We start from the raw sequence: 21493 nt of genomic DNA on the forward strand, positions 1-21493 counted from the left end.
CAAAATAACACCTAGGTATATGCACAACTTCATCAAAATTTACAGAAAGTTATGTAGATGACTGAAATATAATAAGCACTTTTGACATATTAAAGGAGCCTTGGCACTTTCCTGAGCATGAACTTACTTCTCCCTCTAGAGGACACAAAGATTAGCACAAGGAACATAAGGTTATGTCAAGACCAGAAAAGTAACGAGATGCTAAGGCAAAGGTTGGCATTTTGCTTTGAAAGTCTACTAGCAGTTCAGAAGGACCAAAATTACAACTGTAAAAACAATGAGTCATTAAGTTATGTGTTTATTTTTCCAGCAATGCCCTAGAAAGCTCGAAATAAATTCTGAGTTACCTTTCTGAGTTAACCTGGTATTCTGAAATCCAGCCCTCACAGCTCTTCATCATCAGCTCCTCCACTACCTGTGACCAAAATCTGAAGGACACATTGGTCTTAGAAAATGTCAGCCTTGCTTCTTTTGTGTCTCAGAGAGCCCCAGGTGAGACCCTTGCCTGAGCACACAGGCCAAAAGCCAGCGTGCAGCCTGCCACAGCTGGTTGTGCACTGTGGCATTGTTTAATCAAAATATTTCAGCATGGAAATCAAATCCTCTGAGCAGACGTATCCTTACAAAGCTGGTTTTACTGGCTTCATCATAGGGAAACCAAATCCACAAAACTCCACCTTCTAATGCTTCTGCTGCTACTTATAATAAAATATATCATGTGGAAAAAGCAACAGATAAATACCAGCCTGGCACAGACCTCAGACCAAGCCTGGTGCCAACTGCTCAGAGTGCAAACCAGCTTTACAGCACTGCAGAATTTCAGGGGAGTGGGGGGCTGAACCACCCCAAAAATTCCACCACCTCTCTAATGAACTTTTTTGGAACATATATTTAACATATATTATTTAGCAGTGTCTCCTTCCAGTCCTCTCCCACTGAATCCCAGTGAATGACTGCAAAGACAGGACTACTTGGAAAGGCCCTGGAAGATAAAAATGTACAAAAGACATTAATCTTATCTCTGATAACACAATTGTAAGTGTTCCCATTCTACATTCTTAAGCTTTCTAATGTCACTAAATCTTCTGGCCTCCAATTTCCAGAAGTGCATTTTTCCAAGCATCTGACCTGTGCCTGAGAATTTGATGTCTTGCAGATGCTCAGGCCATATATTTATTTATATATTTTTATATATATATATATATATATATATGATAATAATAATAATAATAAAATTAACAGCATCTCAGATTAAAGAGCTAATTTCAAGCCCATTCTTACCCACACTGGTGCAAACACCACAGGCAGCATTCTGCCAAAACCCACCCACAGCCTGCCCTCTGCATAAAGCACCTTATCCTGCCTTTTTAAAACCAATCCTCCTCCACTACTTTAAGCCAGAAAGGAGTATCAAAGTACTTGAATGTTCTGCTTTTGCAGCTGTAAAAATTTCTTCGGATTGCCTGACAGAACTGGACTCCAATCCATTTTCAGAGAAGACAGAATCCAAAACAGTTGTGCTTTGAAAAACACACCAGTTATCAAAAGCCCTGCTTGCAGGAACATTCCCAAAGCCTCAGTGACAAAGCAAGAGAGTTTATGGCATGGCCTCAGTACAGATGTTCTCATTCAAAAGGGGAGAAAATAGTAATCTGAGTGTTCCACTTTGACACTGGAACACCCAGTGAGCAGTGGAGCAGAGGAGGAACATTGTTTGCAGTCAACAGAGGGGAATTCTCAGTCTTAGGGGTAGGTATCACACCTGCACAACTCAGTCTCACTGCTGCTGGGACATCTCAGGGTCATCTCCAGGCTCCACAGCCCACCAGGACCCCACAGCCCCCCTCTCCAGGCTCTGTTTGCTTGTGCTGTGACATGAGGTGACCTCCACCATGGAGATTCTTGCAACAGCCCACAAGAGACCCACGAACCCTACCAGCATGTACAATCTTAGGGAGTGGAGGAAAAGGGGGTAGGAGGAAAATTATGGAAGATAAAGGGGAAGCATTAGCTTTGAGCTGGTTTTGTCCCCATTGTTTTTATACGTAGAACTGGCATATATGGTAATACTACTCTGTCTGCACAGGTGCCAGCAGCAGGGCACAGCAAAAACATGCTGCCATGGCAGAGTGGGCCTTGTAGGATCCTCATCTCAGGGGGAAAAGCAGGGTTAACTGAGTATCTGTGCTGCTCTGAAGTTTCTTCTTTAGCACAGGATACAAAGTCATGCCACCCCATCCTCATCCTCCCCACACCCAATCAGACCAGTGCCTTTTGGCAGTTACGTGCAGTATTCTTCAAGCATTCTCTTGCTTCAGGGATCACCAGGAAGATGCTTCATCTCATGGCTCTGGCTCAAGAAGCTCCCCATCAACCCACTCCTGTGGACTGCTTCACTTTAGTGCCTGTCAGGCCTGCAGGGGCCAGGACACATGAACTGCACTCAGAGCCCACCTCCAACAAGCACACACCCCACTGCCACAGCCCCCCCACACTTGCACATGGCTTTTCTGGCTGTGCTTCACCTCAGGTCCCCTGCCAGCACCCCGACTGTGTGTACCTGTCCTCCAGCAAACACCTGAGGCAGGCAGCTCATGCTTTGAACAGCCTGCACAGACAGTCCTGCTGCACATCACTGCCAGCAAGGCTCCAGTCCAAAATGACAGATCCAGGATCCTGCTACAGGACAGCTAGAGCTAGGCAAACTTGATAAGGCTGTGGAGCACGGCCTGGAGGGAAGACAAGAGTATGTGGGCTGGGACATTTCCTCTTGCCTCAAGCACAGATGAGAGCAACCTCCTTTCTCTGAAGTGTCTGCTCAGGTAAAGGAGGTAAACACTGCCCCGTGGGACATGCTTTGTCTCTGGGGCTCCCAGGCTCTTTGCCAAGAACCAGCACCTATCCCTGCCTTCAGAGCACCCACACCCAAAGATAAGGTGGCTGTCTCTTGTGTCTGACAGCCCCCACTCACACTGATCAGCCAGGGACCAGCTTCCTGGTGGAGTCATCCACTGCTGAGCTACACGAAATAAAGCACACACAGCTTCAGTCACTTATGCTTAGCCCACTTCACTAAAAACACCAAGGTCCACCCAGTGCACAGCTTGCTCCTGGGGAAAGGCAACAACTCTGACACAATTCCCCACTCCATCCACAACCTTTAGGCCCTACACCCACTTCCTGGTGCACTGTCTTCATGAATCATGGCAGATATGCACACCACAGCCCTGTCAGTCAGCAGGGAGAGTCCCCAATCTAATGGGACTTCAAGGACAAAGTGTACAAAGCTGTTACTGCTTCAGTCACCTTCAGCACTGCACGGATGAACACAAGCAGCCAGGTTCAGGACAGCCATCACCGAGGCCACCTCTGCCTGAATACATCTGTACACAGGCAGGAAATAAGGTGTCCATGCTTCTGGCAGCATCTAAGCCCTTGGTGTTATGAGAATACCAGTACTCCCTCACCTCTGGATATAGGTCTTGCAAGTCCTCCTTCCTTCACTTCCAAGTTAGAGGCTGGCCCCTCTCTTGTGCCTGATGTAATGCCAATTTCTAAAATGCACATTTCTCATCTCAGTGTCCCAACAAACATCCCCATTGCTGAGAAAATACCAGTCTTGCTTGCTCCAGTAACACTGCCTACGCTTACATGAGTACTGCATGTGAGAGAGCTATCAACCCCTGTGTGGATGGAGAAAGGGAGCAGAGAGAGAAAAGAGAGGCCTGCTGGGTTCCTCTCTTACGAGATTTCTAGCCAAAGGCACCAGAGAGGCTGCGAAGGTGGAACTGGGGATTGCAGCCACGTGTGCACTTGGCCATCAATGGCGATGCAAGCACAGGGAGGCAGCAAAGGCACAATGCCTGCAGGGTTATCCCAGGGCACTCTGAGAGCCTGCAGAGCTCTATTTGCTGCCATGCTGTGAAGAAGGCATGGGCAGTTAGAACACAGGAACAAATCAATGTGAGTTTAGCAAAACAGTCAAACCTGCACAGGTAAAGAATTTTAGCAGGTGTAAATCTTAGACTCATTGCTTCCCATCAAGAAACCCATGTCATGCACTCTGTTCAAACAACTTCACCAAGTTATTAACAAAACCACCCTCACAGTTTATACTGTTTCTATATAAATAAAGGATTTTTAATTTTTTAATAAAGAAAAAAAGATGGTGACTGACTAATCCACAACACATCATCCCTTTCTCTGAGCCAAAGATGATTTTATTTGCCTTTCTTCATTTTTGCAGTCTTTTCTCTCCTCTTCTTCACATGCTTTGGGATTTTGGTTTTTCTCTTTTCTCTTTGGGCTTCTTTAACCATCTTTTTCCTTTCCTATAAGGAATCAAACACCATTCATTTAAAGCCAGAAAGGAATTAAGAGTTTTAAGCAAGTAAATCAATCACTACATTAGCAAGTTAATTAACACATGACATAAAAATAAGGTTATCAAGATAAAGAAATTTTATAAATCAATAGACATGGTGAGGGGAAAGGAAAAAGGAAATACAGGTTGGGGATGCAGCCCAGACCTGCACATTGGTAATGACAAGGCAAAATTCAAACTAGTTAGAAGCTGAGTTTCATGCAACCTTTGAGCAAGTGAACAAGAGGCACTCTTAACTCATGCTATTTACACCTAAGATTACAACAGGTTGTCTGGTCTACATTTTCTGCTGCCCACAGGGCTACTATAGTATGTGTTTCTATGTGTCATACAAAAATATTGATCCAGTATGTGCTGATAGAGCAAGCTGATCATCAGCAGGACTGGCAGGAAAGAATGCCATGCTACTGCAACACACTGTAAATCTGTGCCAGACACAGAAGGGATGAGACTCAACTAGAAAACAAAAAGTCAGCAAAGAGGAAGGGGCAGGTAGAAGTAACTGCTGCTAATCAGTTGTTCAACCTACAGCTATACACACAGGTTACAAAAAACCCTCAGCTCACACAAAAAGAAGTCCAAATGAAAACCTATCAATTAGGAGGAAAAGTGGCCAGGACTTCCCTGTTTCACATCTAAAAGGCAGCAGTTCAAGACTGGCAGTGTGTAGCGGAGTGCTGCATTCTTATTTGACAGGTATGAAATAGATTATCTTACATTTTCTAGGAAGAAAAACCTAAAATGCAATGTCCCAAATCTTGAACCCCGTAAGCCTGCAAGTTTCATCCTACCTTTTTTTTTTTTTTTTTTTTTTCTTCCCCAGCACCTAAAAGGCTGCCAAAAGTCTCTCACTCATGAGTGATACTCTGCAGGAAAGCCTCACCAAAACTGAGCATATTGTTCCACAGTTTAGAAAATGAAACCTCAAAGAAAACCCAAACCCCAGACCCTAACCATAATCCCTTTGCTGGACTGCATTACATTTCTTGCCCACAGCAAAGCAGCCAGCCTGTATTAATGGTACTGCAAAAGCCACTGTGGTACAAACACTGTCACCAGATCTCCAGTTCTACAGATCCAGTGGTCTCAGCTGTCTGGGCATAAGGAGGTTCATCAGGGACCACAGCCACAAACCTGAACACCAAAGCCTGGAAGAGTAGCCAGAGGGACTGAAAAGCTGCCCAGGCTTCACTGAATTCTACTTTGTGTAGCCCTATAATTTCCTGTAGAGATCTTTCTTCTAGCTTTGCCTAAGCTACAGAGAGCTGTGTTGCACACTGCTCTACATAAAACCGCCTTTAATAAAGCATCCCAAATGAAATTCACTGCCTCTGCTCTTGTTCTCTACAACTGGAAAGGTCCACAGCTTGTTTCAGACACGAAGAAATAAGAGCCACTAAGTTTGGATGTTTTTTTTGTGTCATATAAGCAAAGGTGGAAAAAATAAACAATTCCCAGCCAGCTGACCTTTTTGTCCATGCTAACTTCAGCAGGTTTATCTTTGGGATGTACAGATTCTTTACAGCCCAAATCAGAGTCCTCTGAGCTGCCGCCATCATCATCATCAGAGTCTGTTTCTGAATTGTCTGCCTCTTCAAGGAGTGCAGGAATCTGCAAGATACATCAAGAACTATATCAAATCAAAACCAAGAAACCTAATGGCAGTATACACACATATACATGCACAATGTATATATATATATGTATTCACAAAAAAGAAAACTGAATCTGCTGCAAAGAAGCCCTTGAGCAATCTGATGCTATCTCCCTTACCACAGCCCTCAGTGAGTTTCAAGATAAAGCATGAAAAGTAGGCTAAGCCAAACTAAGAACAAGGAATCTAGAATGTACACCACAGATTTTTTTTTAGGCCAGGGCTCAAAGCACAGCTGTTATTTGCACTTCCAAACTAATTTCCCTAAGTTAAACAGCAATTTGCTAACATATGTGGAAGCCTATTTTTAATTATCCTTGGATCATGCCCAAATCTACCTTGGGGGCACTATATGTATTTTATATTGCAAACACAAATATCTGCACTGGAACACTCACTTATTCTTAAACAAGCCTGGAGACTGTGCTACAGCCTGATCCTATGCATATTTATATTTCCATTTTAAATCAAGAGTCTACACCACTGCTAGAGAACTTTGACAAAGTAAAGAGGGGGAACCCACACAGGGCTTCTGCCTTGAATGGCATGGCTCCAAGTGCTCTGTATCCAACTTCTCATCCAATCTACTTTACACAAGAGTCACTGTCAAGTACTTCAGACACAGTAAGACATAATATTTTATGGCTTATACTGGAGGACTGTTCTTTATGCAATATTACAACAGATACACTGTCATATCAACACATCTGATATTATATCTGATATCAGAAACATATCCAAACTTGCAGTCATGCAACAGTTTAAATCAATTACATATTCCATAATCAGAAAACACCTTCCCTCACTGTCACCTTAACTTTAGAGACCATGGCCACAGCAAGGATTTTAATTCCATTCTCAAGCAACCCAGCATCAGCCACAGTGCAGGAAAGCAAATAATTTCTTGTGCAGACCCATCCTAACAAAAATGGTCACTCTGCACACAAAGGCTTCTTTCGTGGTGTCAGATGCAGGACCAGGCATTCTCTGAACTACCTGTAAGCACATTTCTGAAAATGGCTAAAATGAAGGATTTCAAAAAGACCCTCTCACCTTCTGAACACCAGACAAATCCTTCTTCAGTCCTGTCACAGTCTGGTAGAGAATCTGCTCCAAGGGAGAGAGGAAGAAATTACATCATCAAATTACATTTCAATTCTTTGTGCTCAGAGAAAATTACTATCTAAAAATAATTTTAAAGAAATAAAGACCAGGATAAAATCCACAATGTTAGCATTAAGCACTAACCAGACAATTTTAAAGCATGATATATATTTAGTATTCCACACCTTGGTAGCAAAGTTTCTGGTTTTGTTTGTTGCTAACAGTTTCCAGTAAGAATTCATATTCCCTCTCTCTTTTTTGCAGGTCCTCAGCATGTCTACTCACATTATCTTGCTGAACATTCAATGCCATATCCTCTTCTTTCAATTTCATCATTATGTCCACATCCCTCTCATAGTTTTTAACTTCAGTCAGAGTCCGAGGTATGTAGGCCTTCTTAAATACCTAGCACAGTGAAAGGAAACACAGACTTACTAATTTACATATAGTGTCATGATGGTCTTCTCTCCTAATTATGCATCCTTAGGAGAATAATCACAATCAGAGGAACAACAAATGAACATAGCAATCAGCCACTACAACTTGAACTACAGAGCTGTATTTTGTTTGCTTATTTTTTGTAGGGGCAGACTTAATGTGCAACCTAGACATTACTGACAGATCACAATTAATAAGGCTCCGTGAGCGTGACTCACACTAGCCCACTTACAAAATTCTCCAACCATCTCTCAGCCTATTTGAGTCCTAAGGTTTTGTATCCTAATTTTTCTAATGCTTTTATTGTAATGTTTATAATGCCTTCAGGAGGCAACTCCATTGAAATTCACTGCTAGAACTTAATCTCTTTATGTAAAAATACCCGCTTCAATCTACAGTACAACTCAAAAAAGGTTCTTGCAGCAGTACAGTACAATAAAAACTAACTGCACTATCAGTAACATGCTTAAAGTTTGTCACATTTGAAACAGTCTTTCAGCAAGCTTAAGACCCTACCAGATCAGAGAAATTGTTTTGCTTCTCTTTCGTGGTATCAGTTCCATCCCAGTACAGATTCAGCACCCTTCATGATCACTGCTCATCTGAGAGCTGTGCACAAAGCACAGGCCCTCACTTCCACAGAGCTGCCCTTACTCAGCTCTACTCTTTTCCAAGGGAAGTGGCACAAATTAGCCATGGTCACATGGAAAGTCTAAGACAAATGAACTGAACTTAGCTGCTACAAAACCATCTCTGTTACAGGTCAGTACCTCATATAAACAAAGGAGTAACTTGCTTGCAGAAGATGGGCTTGCTATCATACACTAGAATCTGACTCTACACCTCAGTAGTTTTATGCTGAGGCTATAGTGGGAAACAAAAAACATCTTTCCTTGGCAAAGCCTGAAGCAGTTAGTGAAACTGCTGAGCTCCAAGACAAAAAAGTCTTGAATAAATCAAGTTGTATTGACCCACAAGATAAGAGGTTTTTGTTGGTTGATGGTTTTGGGTTTTTTTAGACTCTTCTGGAATAGAGAGTTAAGACTAAGATAGAAATGGTTCTACCTTTACATCAAGCATTTCCAGAACATTAACAGCTTTTTGTAGTGGACTTGAGATGGCTTCACTGAATGTAAAAGCAATGGAAGAACTGAATTAGACTGGGAGCAAAGCTAGATAGGCAATTTGGCCAACGCACTTATCCAAATAGCCTTCTGTATCACTGGCCCAAAACCACTGGCAAAACCAGATCTCTCTACTCAGGTTTTTTGTTAACTAAACCTGAACTGGAAGATACATCAAGAGTCACAGATGTCAGCAAACAAATTGGTTTAGGAAATAGAATGTTTGCCTTCTAACAGCTTATTGCTGCCAGCTTTTACACATGGCATCCCTTAATACTTCAAATCTCAACTAGGTCAAGACATCTCAGTATCACAAACAATGTTTTGTTTATCATCAGCTGCACATTTTTCCAAAGAAAACAGAACATTTTTCAGTGTTTAGAAGAAGCAAGGTTAATATTAATTTCATAGCAGGAACAGAAATCCTCACTTCCTCATCCACTTTATCTTGACTGGATCTTTCCTCCTCTGTTCTTTTCGATGCTATTTCCATTGCCTAAAGAAATACAAAACATTACAAAAAAGTTATCATTCTTTAGAATCGCAGCACTAAGCCTTTAGAATCACATCCAACTATTCCCATCTGCGTTTCTGCCTGTGCTCACGGTCACTCACACGCACTCCAGCAGTCCCAGTGGGAATTCCTTCAGCGACACCTAATGGTGAGCAGCGCTGCTGCGAAGCACACTGACAGCTGCAGGTCAGGGCCGGCTGTGTCAGCGAGAAAAACACACCAGCAGCTGCTCCCCCCACAGCAAACTGCGGCAGGCCCAGCATGGCTACAGGACATACAACACCACTCTCCGTATAAGCACGATTATATTTCTGCAGAGCCCCTCCTTGCCAGAATGGAAGAGCTAACTTAAAGCATCCTGGCTCTTGCAGCACATCAAACAAACATTTGAGTCTTCATAATTACACAGAGTTTCTGAGAAAACATGTAATGAAAGCAGTGTCACCCTACAATGGTATAAATGGAAAAGACCTATATGCATTTCTGAAGCACTAGCACAACAATGTCATGTGCTGGCTTCCTTAGGATGTAGAATAAATGAGATGATGGAGCTTGAACTAGATCTGATTTTATTGTCCCCTTACTCAGTAACAAGGCCATGAGGTCTTACCTTAGACAGGTAGTCATCAATGTTTTCACTTGTGATAGAAGGATCAGTAATAAATTCAAACAGCTCCCTCACTGTCATCACTGCAACATTGTGCTTCTGGAAAAAGTCTGCCAGGAAACATGGGAGAGAAAAAACCCATTAGTAACTCCATCAAACATACACAGCCTGGATGTTAAAGTGACAATTCCAACAACTCTAATGACTTGGGAAAGTCTCAGAAGCACATTCTACATCATATGGAGTTTAGTTACCAGATGATTTCCTGGTCATCTGAAATAAAACTGTTCATCTCCCAGATGCAACAAATACAAAAAGGAATAAAACTGCATAAATATAAAAGCCAAATCAATTTCAGCAGGATCCTGACTTAATGAAGTATGGGCTAAGAAGTAAAGAATTCAAGACAGGTGTTGTACTTGTAATGACTAAGATAAAAAAGAATTATTTCAAATAAGGAATGGAGACCATAAAACTTTTGCCAGAGAGAAGCAAGTGGCCACTGAAACACAGTACATTAGGATCCACCCAAAAGGGAAGACACATTGATGTCCTAGAATATTCCTCGCTACTACACTCAGAATTGCTTTCTTAAATCAGTTATGACCAAATTCATAGGCTGCATTTCCGTTCTGAAAAACAGCAGCAAGTGACACTGAGGACTGTTTAACAAGTATTTCCTACTAAAATTCCCAGATCTCTCACTTTGAGAAATTAATCCTAGAAGGATTAGAAAAGGACTTAGTTTGGAGGCAGCTGTCTGTGCCCGTGGAACCACAAACCTCTGCAAAGATCACACCTAGGGCAGAACAAGGAAAGAGTCTCTGCAGAAGGTTTAGACAGAGAAAGCTGCAGTGACAGAAAACAAACAAAACAACTCCAAAACCACTGCAAGTCACTGAGACACTAGAATATCGACAGGGAGTAAGTCAAAAGACATGAAAAAGAGCAACGGTGTGACCAGCTGAGACAGAAGGGAGTTACTAGAAATGCATGAACTGAAAAGGAATAAGGAAAAAGTAGCATACTGAATATCAACAAACATACAGCATGCACAAAGTTCTTTCCTAATTATGTGCCAGACTTTCAACAGTCTCTGTAAAATAAGAAAAAAGTCAATCTTAAAAGAAAGGGGGGACAAAAGCAGCCTATAGAGAGGTTTTTTTGTTCTCAGGGACACACCCTCCCAGGAGGTGTGCATCTGTTACACAATATGCATATTCACACATGAAGACCAAATTCTCAAGAGAAAAACACCATTAAACTTAACTTATCTAAATACTATGACAAGTGATAACATCTCTAATTAATTACTCTGTGCCTCAATCCTCTCAGCTGCCCTTAGTGCAGGGAAATTTATAACACACAGAAACATCTTGCCAGCTGAGGAATCCCAGATGTGGATACAGCTCACAGAAGGCAACACATCAGTATGTCTGCACAGTATTTTAAGTAAGGGAAGTTAAGATTGGGGTGAGCACTGCTGCAGACTGGAAGTGATCTTAAATCTATCCTAAGTGAGATTCAGCCACGTGACTCATTTCAGAGACATGATTTCTAGCAGAATAGGCTGCACTACTCTGGACTTAGCATACTACACTGCTCCCTGAGGAAGTCACAAGAGCATAGGAGAGGAAGTATTTAAATGGCATTTTGACAGCTTCTACAGTCAGTTACACTTGAAAGAACACAAGTGAACTGAGTCCATCCTGCTAAATAAACCAGCTGCCAGCACAAGGGCTGAGGTGCAGCCCCCTCACCGTTAACGTTGGCACAATCCTTGCGCAGGAACTCCAGCGCGTGCGGGTGGTCGTGCTCCACGGACTGAGACACGTCGATGATGTACACGTCCCCCCCGTGGTACCTGCAAGGAAACCCACACACAGCTGCACCAACTCCACCAGACTGCTCAGGGGCAGGGAACAAAGCATGCCTCCAACTTAAGAACCAGCAAAAAAAATATCTTAACTTCTTTCTCCAGTATACGCCTGGCATGTTAGAGCCAGGGTGGCTTTTTTAGTCAATCCTTTCCCTCCTCTATACAAGCTGTATGATTAAACTTTTTTAAAAAATAGTCTGCTCATGAGCAAAAAAAGCAGAGAGGTGCATGAAATAAAAAAAAAAAAACAAGAAACAAGTTATAAAAATAGAGCAGTGAAATTCTATCTAACTAATATAAAATACCTTATATAAAAATGATAAATTACTAATTTTTCCCAGAGTTGACGGTTTTTTTTTCTGGTCATGAGGGGGTTTTGTTGTGGTTTTTAACTTTTTTTCTCTCTTACGTTTTTTTTTTTTTGCTTGTTTGCCTGTTGGCTTTTTTTAACAGAGAAAGCTCAGATCTGGGCTAAAAGCTACACAATTAATTAGAAAAGTTACAAAACCCAGTAACGACAAGGACCCCGCCCTCGCTGAAAGGTACATCAGTACTCTCACACAGAGGCTGCCAATGCATACATTTTAGATGTCACAATTCAGAGCAAGGATTAAAAACATACAGCATATTAAATTCACTGAGATCTGCATGAACAAGTCTGGCATCTTGGTACATTCTTCTCATGTACTGGATGATCTGTAAGTACAGCTCCCGGACTTTGGAGTCAGACAACTGAGCATTCTTCAGCAGAGGAGCAGGCCTTGAAATTACAAAAAAAAAAAAAACAACAGAAACGAAATACTTTTTCCTTTTTCACACCAGCTGCAAATGCTTTAACTGAATCTTTCACTCCCTGAGTGTGTCAAGCAAGTCAGGATGCGCAACCAAGTGCAAGGAGCCAGAAGAAAGGGGAGCAAAACTTTGCTACAGGCTTGCCAAAGATTCTGGAGTTCTGTTTTCAACAGGAGCTAATTTGGACCATGCTACATTAATGTCAGTAACTACAAAACAATAAACTATCTTCATGTATGATAAGCAAGCCTTTCCAGCATTGATCTCTGGTTCAGCCACTTTATGAATTAATTTTGCACACAACTGAGGCTTCAGAATCCCACAGATTGCTTGCAGTAGTAGATGACAAATGTCTGGGACCATTCCACAGATCACATGCGTGTTAACTTTACAGGCCTAGAGTAACTGTAGGTAAATTCAGATGGTTGGTTTGGTTGGTTTTAATAAACCTTTGGGAAAAGCTGTTACTAAATTAAAAAAAAAAAAAAAAAAAAAAAAAAAAAAAAAAAAAAAATTTATTTTCTAAGGATACTCAGAAATATCAGGTGATACTTACCTATCACCTTTACCAATAAAGCCCATGACAAGCACATGACTCCTTAGCATAATTGGCTCTGGGCAAGGTATCTGGGCTGTATTCAACCTGAAACACAGGAACAAAGCCACCAAGAAAATAAAACCAAACTCTATTTGCTTTGCACCAGTGCATAAAGGAGCTCTGCAGCTTTGAACATAACACAGTGAGAGCTCAGGAAACTCTCCCTTGTGAAGAACAACTAGGAAATGCACACAAAAACCATTCTGACCCTTTTCTAAGCATTGCTGTGTCAAAGAATCTTTAGACAGTTCAGGTTAATCCTAGATTAACCTATATCACACAGCGTGCTGCTGCTCAGCAGGAGCCTTTTCTAGCTTCTCCTTGCTGTTCAGTCATGTCAGACAGAGTTCAGACACTGAAGAGCTTTGAGCATTAGCAGGAAAACAAAAGAAGATCTTCATTCCTCCCTCCCCTTTTGTTTCTCTCCCATAATGAAGCTTAAGACACTTTCCTAAACACTCCTGAGACCCGAAAGGGTAGTGGTAGCCACAGTCCAGCAATAAACTATAAACTTCAAAGTTTATAAACTCCTATAAACTTAAAAATTTCGGTAGCCTCTGCATGATGAAATAAAAATTGGAAAAATCACCTTATTAAATTCCTCATTTCTTTTTCGGCCCAGGTCTTCACCATTTTTCTTGGGTTGCCTTTGCAGTATCCATGACGAAATCTTTAAATAAAAAAATAAAGGACAACAGGGACTCTTAGTCTATCAATGCAGCATGAGCACCAGTGATTTTAACATCTTTCAAAACAATCCCCTTTCCCCAGTAAAATCAGACAGAAGTCAAACTCACCTGAATTCACCACTGACATACTTATCCCGATCTTTAAACATCAGAATGGAGGTTTTGTAAATCTTTATTGCTCTGTTCTCTCCATTTGCAGTACTAGCATGATATACATTGGCCTATCAGATTAAAAAGGGAAGAAATAACATTAAAGAAAAGCTCTTTAAAGCAGCATAATCTTCTCTCTTCCTTTCATTCTGACACCTGGAAAAGGGCTGATCTCACCCCAGCCCCTATGAAGGAGACTTCATACCAGGGCAATCCTTTTTCCATGAAAGGAAGCTTACAGGAAGTACATAAGATGGGGCAGGGTTGCAACAATTCCCTCAGAACAAAATCAGCATCGGACAAGAAAACTCTGTCTCATGCACATTTGGGAGACTGAAACAAGCCCTTGTGTGAAGGGTCAGCTTGAGCCTGTGCACTGTTCAGGCCCTAAAGCATGGCCCAAATGTCTTGTTTTCACCTCTACACAGGGCAGAATTATGTCTTTAATCACAATTATCTGGGTTTGTATGGTTTTTTAGGCACTATTTAATACTGTGGGTATACATAACTTTGCCAAAACTTTTTCTTGAAAGATGCAATTAACAACATAAATTTAAGACAATATTAAAGCATTCCTAGAAATCTTTCATACTTGGGAAAATTGGTTTTCTTTAACATAAATAATTTTTTTTCTTAAGATAATTTCTTACCAATCAAGCAACACAAAATATGTAGAACTAAGCCCAAGTGCTTCACTACATTTTCTGAGCATCATAAACTTCCACCCACCTTGCTGAAAAAAAAAGCCTACTACATTATTTGCAATAAAACTTACTTCTTTCCCTGTGCTGATGCAGCCATTGATTTCTGATATGATACCTCTAGAGAGCATCTTGAACAGAATGATTCGGGTCCTTGGGTCCAACACCTCAAATTTAATACAGAAAAGTCAGCAGAGGACAAAAAACTAAATAATACCGTCCAGTCTTTACTATCATATTAAAGGACCCTGGGCATCAGACTGTTTTCAAGGATCAAATAATAACCTGAACAGCAACCACTCAGAATTTTGCCATGAATCTAGGAAGATATTTCACTTTTTCTTCAAATTTTTTTTTTAACCAAGCATAGGTCTTCAAGCTAACTCTAGAAGACACAAAGAAATAATGCCCCACCCATAGCTGCATTAAATGTTTTAAAGTAAGATTTTTCTTGGGATACAGATACCATAACTGAAATAGAACAGCTCAGCCCAGTAATAATTCAGTCTTGCTATAGAAGAAAAAAGGCAAACTCAGCATTTTTTCTTGTTCCTTGGAATTTGATAAAAGCTTAAAATGGAATTCTGCATTACACATATGAACAAATCACAATGAGGTCTAAGATGCTTTTGGAATCAAAGTTAACCTTCATATGCAAAAGAAGGAAAGAAAGAAACAACAGGTCTCATCAGCATAACAAATGAAAGAGAATTCCAAAACTCTGCTCCTGCTCTAACTGTTTTTTCATTGATTCCAAAAATTTTACACTATTTGCTCTGGATAAAAGGGAATTTTGATGAACAAAGGACTTACCTGTTCTACTGTTGCTCTGTCTGACTTATCTTTGACTCGGTACCTAGCAGAAGTGAAAATAAAATGTTACAATCCCACATATGGGCTTGGTACTTTGACAGAGCAAACTGTGACATTCTGTGCCAAAGGTAAGATGACAGCCTGAAGAAGTAAGGCTTTCAGTTCATACAAAACCAAAGGTTTCTCCTGCAGACAGAAGGATGGAATGGAAAAAAATCAACAAACCACTACCATTAACATCAGAGTCCTTCACTTCAATAGATTATTTTTCTGCTTTTTCTGAATTATGCTCATTGAGGAGAAAACTGTACCTGTCTCAACAACTTAGGGCTATAAGCTGCAGGCCAAAAAAGAATTCTTAGGAAGAAATACTTTTCCATCACCAGATCATCAGGAGGAACTTTCTAAAGGCCTCCAACACCTTTTTAGCTCAGTGGCTTATGGATTGGTGTTTAGAAAAGAAGAGTAGCAAAGGGTCTTTTCTAGGGAAATGACACCCATCACTTCTGTCTTACACCAACACAATCAGATGTGCTACCAGTGACAAAAGAATCAAAGCTTTGGGATGATTCTGACAACTAATTTAGAAAACAAGAAGTTGAAGACCAAAGGGCAAACTGCATGTGGACTACTTCTTAACTTCACTTTTCTTAACAAACTTATTTAAACAAGGAAATAAGCATTATACTGCTGGGCTTAAAGTATTTAAGTGAAAATAGAAGCATAAGTAATACTCACATGTCTGCTTCCTTCTGTCTAGACTTTTCTGTGACTCTGTTTATAACAGAGTCATCAAAATTTAGCTTATCTGAAAAACACATAAGAAGAAATGAAAAAAAAAACTAAAACCCCAAAACCCAAAGAAGTTTCCTACACACCAGGGGTAACCTAACACTTCACTCTGTTTACATTTCAGGGTAGGACCCTAAGGTAACAACTCAGATGAGTGAGACAATTCCACAGACTTGGAAAAGTGATAACAGTAATGCCTTTTGGATAACATCTCACCAATAAATTTATCTGTTCTTCTCTTATGAAGCATTCTCAAATACCATTTTTCTTAACACAATAAGCAATAGCCTCCCAGACTTTCTTCAACAATGCATTTAAATGGTGTTTGATTAAATGCTAAATATATAAAAGCTGCTGTATTTCGCCACAAATACCAGCAGCCTTCATCCTAGCACCACTTTGTTATAAAGGAAAACCCAACCTCTGATCTCTACCCCATCAGAAGGTGCCAATCACAGCTACCCCCAGTCCTGACAGGCTGTGCTGAGCAGCCATCTCCATCTCAGGGCAAAAATCCAACCACACCAGCTGGGACAGCAGCCTCTTCACTTAGCACAGGAACTCTGCCCCTGGGACACAACTGCTGCATAATGTACCCCCCTAATGCTGCAGGGGACTGCATTTGTCTAGAACATCCAGCTGTGGTAGCAGCTGTGGGAATCACCAACACCACAACAGAGAGTTGATACAAAAACAGCTTTTGGAGAGAATCCAGGGAAGAAAGACTTCACATTGCCTAGAGAAGTCAAGGGGAAACATAAAATCCCAAGAAAACATCCATATGGTTCTGAAGGTGGAGAGAGAGGGGGGTATGACAGCCAGTTCTTGAAGACTAAAGGCAACTTCAAGTACTCAAAAGCCATTTTTAATTTCTCTGGCAATGGCTAACTCACCATTCCAGTGAGTGCTGGCTCAGCAGAAGTAGAATTAGTCTGAGAATGCCACAGAGTGCTAACTGTTTAAAATAACAAACAGCAGTGCAATTATACTCACCTAAATTGATTTTGTGTTCAAATTTTCTTAAAACCTTGCCTGCAGGGGTTGACAGTTTTGCTGAAGAGCAATTAGGAGTCTGTCTATTTGCCTGAAATAAAGGATTTGTTAATATAAGTGATGTCCTTTACACAACCCTCTTGAAATTCAAACCATTTCATTGGAGAAGTCATCTCAAATGCCTATGCCTAAAGCTCTAAGATGAAAACCACATGGGATATAAGGAAACAGATATGGATTAACACGAGATTTTACTTAAATCAATAAAAGAAAACATAGGTAACACATCAGTTAAAATTCTAAAAGTGCTCCAAACCAGAGTTATTTTTTAGTCTAGGAAGCTACAGGTCTCTCACACAGCACTTTTTCTGTCTGTAAAAGGAAGAGCACAGAAGACAGAAACAAGGAATAAAATAAGAGGGAAAAAATGCAGAGGTAATGAACTAAGAAAACTTCCCAAGATTCTGTTTTTTCTTACATGTAGTCCTCCCCAAACACAACTGATACCTGAACATGATTTCACCATCACTGAACAGCATAAACCTCTAAATAAGGGCAAGAATATACCACCCAGGACGAGCACTGCCAGACATGCTATGCTATGATCAGCACCACTCTGATTTACCTCAGCTGCTCTGCTAAGCTGGTAGCCATAAGAAAAATGAGATTTTGAACCTTTAGTGTCCAAAACACTAAAGTTAGTGATGTGAGAACCAGCACCCTTCTTACCTTCACGAGTGCTTTCCATTCTGCACAACGCCAGAGTTTCTGTGCCAACACCATACACTCTAAATTAATTCGCTTCAAGCACCCCCCTCCATTTCCCATGCTTGTATTTTTCTTTGCCTTCTTCACTATTAAGTTAAAAATAAAACTAGTTTCACCCTGGATATGACTAGCATATAGTCTAAAAATAAATAGAAAGGCTGGGGAAGATGCTCAGAAACACAGAGGACAAACACCAAAAAGTCAGGAACATCTTAAGGGTGAGCAAAGAAGAAAAGTTGAGGAAGGCAAGGCAGAGAAGGAAACTGCAGTGGCACAGGGAATCCAGCAACAGGGTTTGAGACAAAACAATCGAATGGAGCTCTGGCTACAATGTACATACACACACAGCAGGTCACAGGAACAGATGCAAAGGAAGGGGACTCTCTCAAGGGAAAATTCTCCTTGCATTTGCCCTCAACACAACACTAACAACAACAAAGCCTCCAGGCTGGCCCCATTAGCTCTTGGGCACCCTCAAAGCCCACAGAATAACCTTCAACATACCTGTGGATTGCACCCACCAGCAGCATTGTGGCGCTTTGTGAGTCTTCCCACCTCATCATCCCAGTCCCAGTCCTCATCTTCCTCTTCAGCATCGTTGTCATCATCACCATCTCCTTCCTCAGCGTTAACTTCTTCACACGTGCACAACTGGCACTTCTCAGGCACCTCACCCTCCTTACAGGCTTCTGTGTCTTCCACTGACTCACTTAAAAGAAACACAGATATGTAACTCTATAACTAAAAATGATTGTTACAGTCACCACAAATCCAATACTCTTATCCCCACAAACAACTTCACATTTTCACCCGTGTTTTAAATCACTGAGTCCAGCTGTGAGGCTCTCTATTCAGGAAGGATATTGAGGTGCTGGATCAGGTCAAGAAAAGGGAAATGAAGCTGGTGAAGGCTCTGGAGCACAAGTCCTGTGAGAAGCAGCTGAGGGAGCTGGGAGTGTTTAGCCTGGAGGAAAGAAGGCTCGGGGGGACCTTGTCACTCTCTACAGCTCCCTGGAAAGAGGCTGTAGCCACGTGGGGGTCGGTCTCTTCTCCCAGGCAGCAAGTGACAGGAAAAGAGGACACGGCCTAAAGTTGCACCAGGAGAATTTGGAAGAGTTTCTTGCCAGGAAATTGGAATGGATTGCTCAGGGAGGTGGTGGAGTCACCGTTCCTGGAGGTGTTTGAGGAAAGACTGGACTTGTTACTCAGTGCCACGGCCTAGCTGGCACGGTGGTGCTGGCTCACAGCTTGGCCTGGATAATCTCAGAGGCCTTTTCCAACCCAACTGATGCTACGACTCCGTGATGTCAGCACCGCGTCACGGCTTTCTGCCAGGACAAGTATGTCCCAAAGCAGCACACACGATGGAAAAGGGAAGCCGAGAGACACACGCAGCCTTTCTCTCACCCCCTCCGGTAACGAGGCAGCACCGCCCGCCCTCCCTTCCCCGCTGCCGCCCAAATCCCAGGGCTGCTCCCGCTCCCGCTCCCGCTCCGCGTGCTCGCCCGGCCCGGCCCCAGCGCCCTCAGCCCCGGCCGCACCTGTCCGAGCAGTCCGCATCGTCGAACTGCCCGGGCACGACCTGGCTCATCACCAGCGCCCGGTAATCCATGGCGGCGGCGGCGGCAGGGAGCAGGAATCGGGAGCAGGAATTCGGAGCAGGAATCAGCGGCAGCCGGGATGCCCGCGGGACGCAGGCGCCGGCCCGGCCCGGCCGCTACGGCGCCGCCAGAGGGACCAAAAGCATCGCGGGCGAGCGCGGCTGGGACGGAGCCGCCCCAGCTCCGGTCCCGCTCTCGTTCCCGCCCGATTCCCGGGCTCCCGAGCGGGGGGCCTGGAGCCGGCACAGGAGGGACTTTTTACAAGGGCTTGTAGCGGAACATGGCTTTCCATTGAACGAGAGTAGGGTTTGATTAGATATTAGTAAGAAATTCTTTCTTGTGAGGGTGCTGAGGCACTGGAAAAGGTTTCCCAAAGAAGTTGTGGATGCCCCATCCCTGGAAGCGTACGAGGCCAGGCGGGACGGGGCTCGGAGCAGCCTTGTGTGGTGGAAGGTCTCCTTGCCCACGGCAGGGCGGATGGAAATAAATGGTCTTGGATGTCCCTTCTAACCCAAACCTTTCTGTGGTTCTATGAATCCGCAGCAGCTGCCGACACATCAACACTGAGCTGTGGCCCATCTGTATAATATTTAATATTTTAGCCTTAGAAATAGCATATTTTCAAACCCTCAATTCTTGACTGGGAATGACCATTCCTGCCACAGGTTCATGGTTGTTTTCCCTAAAACATAGGTGTCCTCCGTAGTAAATACTGAGAAGTTTTATTTGGTGTACTCTGAAATATTAAATCCCAGTCTGTATTAAAATAAAGCTCTAATTGAAGCCAAAGAAGTTCCAAATTTGCAAGCCTGGCTAGAAGAATTTTAGCTTAATCTATAAACAGATTATAATACTATTATATACTGTTTAAATGCCAATATAACGTAGGATTAAGAAAATAAAAGTGAGTGCTGAGCTTTTTCTATCTGGTGCATAAGGGCAAAACTTTAAAATGCACTCTTTTCTTTGTAGATGTTTTTGCATAATCCAAGTGGTATGTATAAAAGCTATAAAAAAACCTGTGATTGTGCAGAAAACATGGATGCTTGTGCAGAGATACCTTTAAAATAGATTTGATACAATAGGTATCATTTGCATCTGCAACTCTTCCATGAAGTCAACTCTTTGAGAGTCTGTGCTCATTTTTCCCAATGCACAGCCTCCTGCAACAGAAATCGGATTAAGATCAATTGTTTACTGATCTTTTTCCTAGAACCAGGTGTTGGAGGACTCTTAATCCACGTGGGTTAATCCATGTGCGTAGAAAAGGCGCTGCTCTACAGGGTTCTTTCACTCTCTAATAAATTATTCAGTGCTCTTAAGTAAATATACCCATTTATTGTAATGACAAGGGACAGTTTGAAACATAACACTGCCAGAGGATTTCTACATTCATTTTTATTCTTTCTATGCTTCAGGCTTCTGTGTAACTTTTTCGACAGCCTTGGAGTGCAGCACACTTTTTTTGTCCCAGGCTTTAAGAGCTCCTTTGGAAGCAGGCACAAACTGTTCTACAAGCAATTCACTAGGCAATAGTGATACTTTCTGAAGGAGAAAGGGAAAAAAAGGTGTCAGAGATCTACCAGTTATCACCCCTAATATCATGTATTTATCTTGGACCACTGTAGCTCCATGTTCCCTGTCACATGAGACTCTTCATGGAGGAAATACTACCTCCCTTACTCTTCCTATGGCTACATTAGTGTATGTCCTGAAGATTAAGAGTAAAGATCTTTGGTCACACTGGAAGATGCACTAATTCTGTACTTAACACAACATTTTATGTAATACAGGTATATATTCTGTTCACAGTGAAGCTGGGAAACTGGGTACAGAGACCATACTCAGAATCCCTGGGAGCACTGCAGTGTTGCTCCTTCCTGGAAGAAGAC

General features: G+C 42.1%; 1 protein-coding gene across 1 annotated transcript; it reads right to left on the reverse strand.

Annotated features, from left to right (window-relative positions):
- Window positions 1-4109: 4109 nt before the first annotated feature.
- On the reverse strand, window positions 4110-19682 carry RIOK1 (RIO kinase 1). Its single transcript, XM_064425364.1, has 17 exons — window positions 19542-19682; window positions 18505-18709; window positions 17233-17323; window positions 16186-16255; window positions 15448-15490; window positions 14709-14801; window positions 13892-14004; window positions 13684-13764; window positions 13053-13139; window positions 12327-12464; window positions 11586-11689; window positions 9829-9935; window positions 9135-9200; window positions 7428-7547; window positions 7092-7145; window positions 5852-5995; window positions 4110-4331 (listed from the first exon to the last, which is right to left on the reverse strand). The coding sequence occupies exons 1-17, from the start codon at window positions 19610-19612 to the stop codon at window positions 4221-4223; spliced, it is 1698 nt and encodes a 565-aa protein (XP_064281434.1). The 5' UTR covers window positions 19613-19682; the 3' UTR covers window positions 4110-4220.
- Between the last annotated feature and the right edge of the window lie 1811 nt (window positions 19683-21493).

Source organism: Passer domesticus, chromosome 1 (assembly GCF_036417665.1).
Source record: "Passer domesticus isolate bPasDom1 chromosome 1, bPasDom1.hap1, whole genome shotgun sequence".
Taxonomy (NCBI): Eukaryota; Metazoa; Chordata; class Aves; order Passeriformes; family Passeridae; genus Passer; species Passer domesticus.

Coding starts and splice junctions, on each gene's coding strand:
- RIOK1 (XM_064425364.1), bottom strand. CDS start 19,612: ATGGATTACCGGGCGCTGGTGATGAGCCAGGTCGTGCCCGGGCAGTTC. Junction 17,324..18,504: donor CTGGTGGGTGCAATCCACAG/GTATGTTGAAGG, acceptor CCTTTATTTCAG/GCAAATAGACAGACTCCTAA. Junction 15,491..16,185: donor AGACAGAAGGAAGCAGACAT/GTGAGTATTACT, acceptor CACTTCTGCTAG/GTACCGAGTCAAAGATAAGT.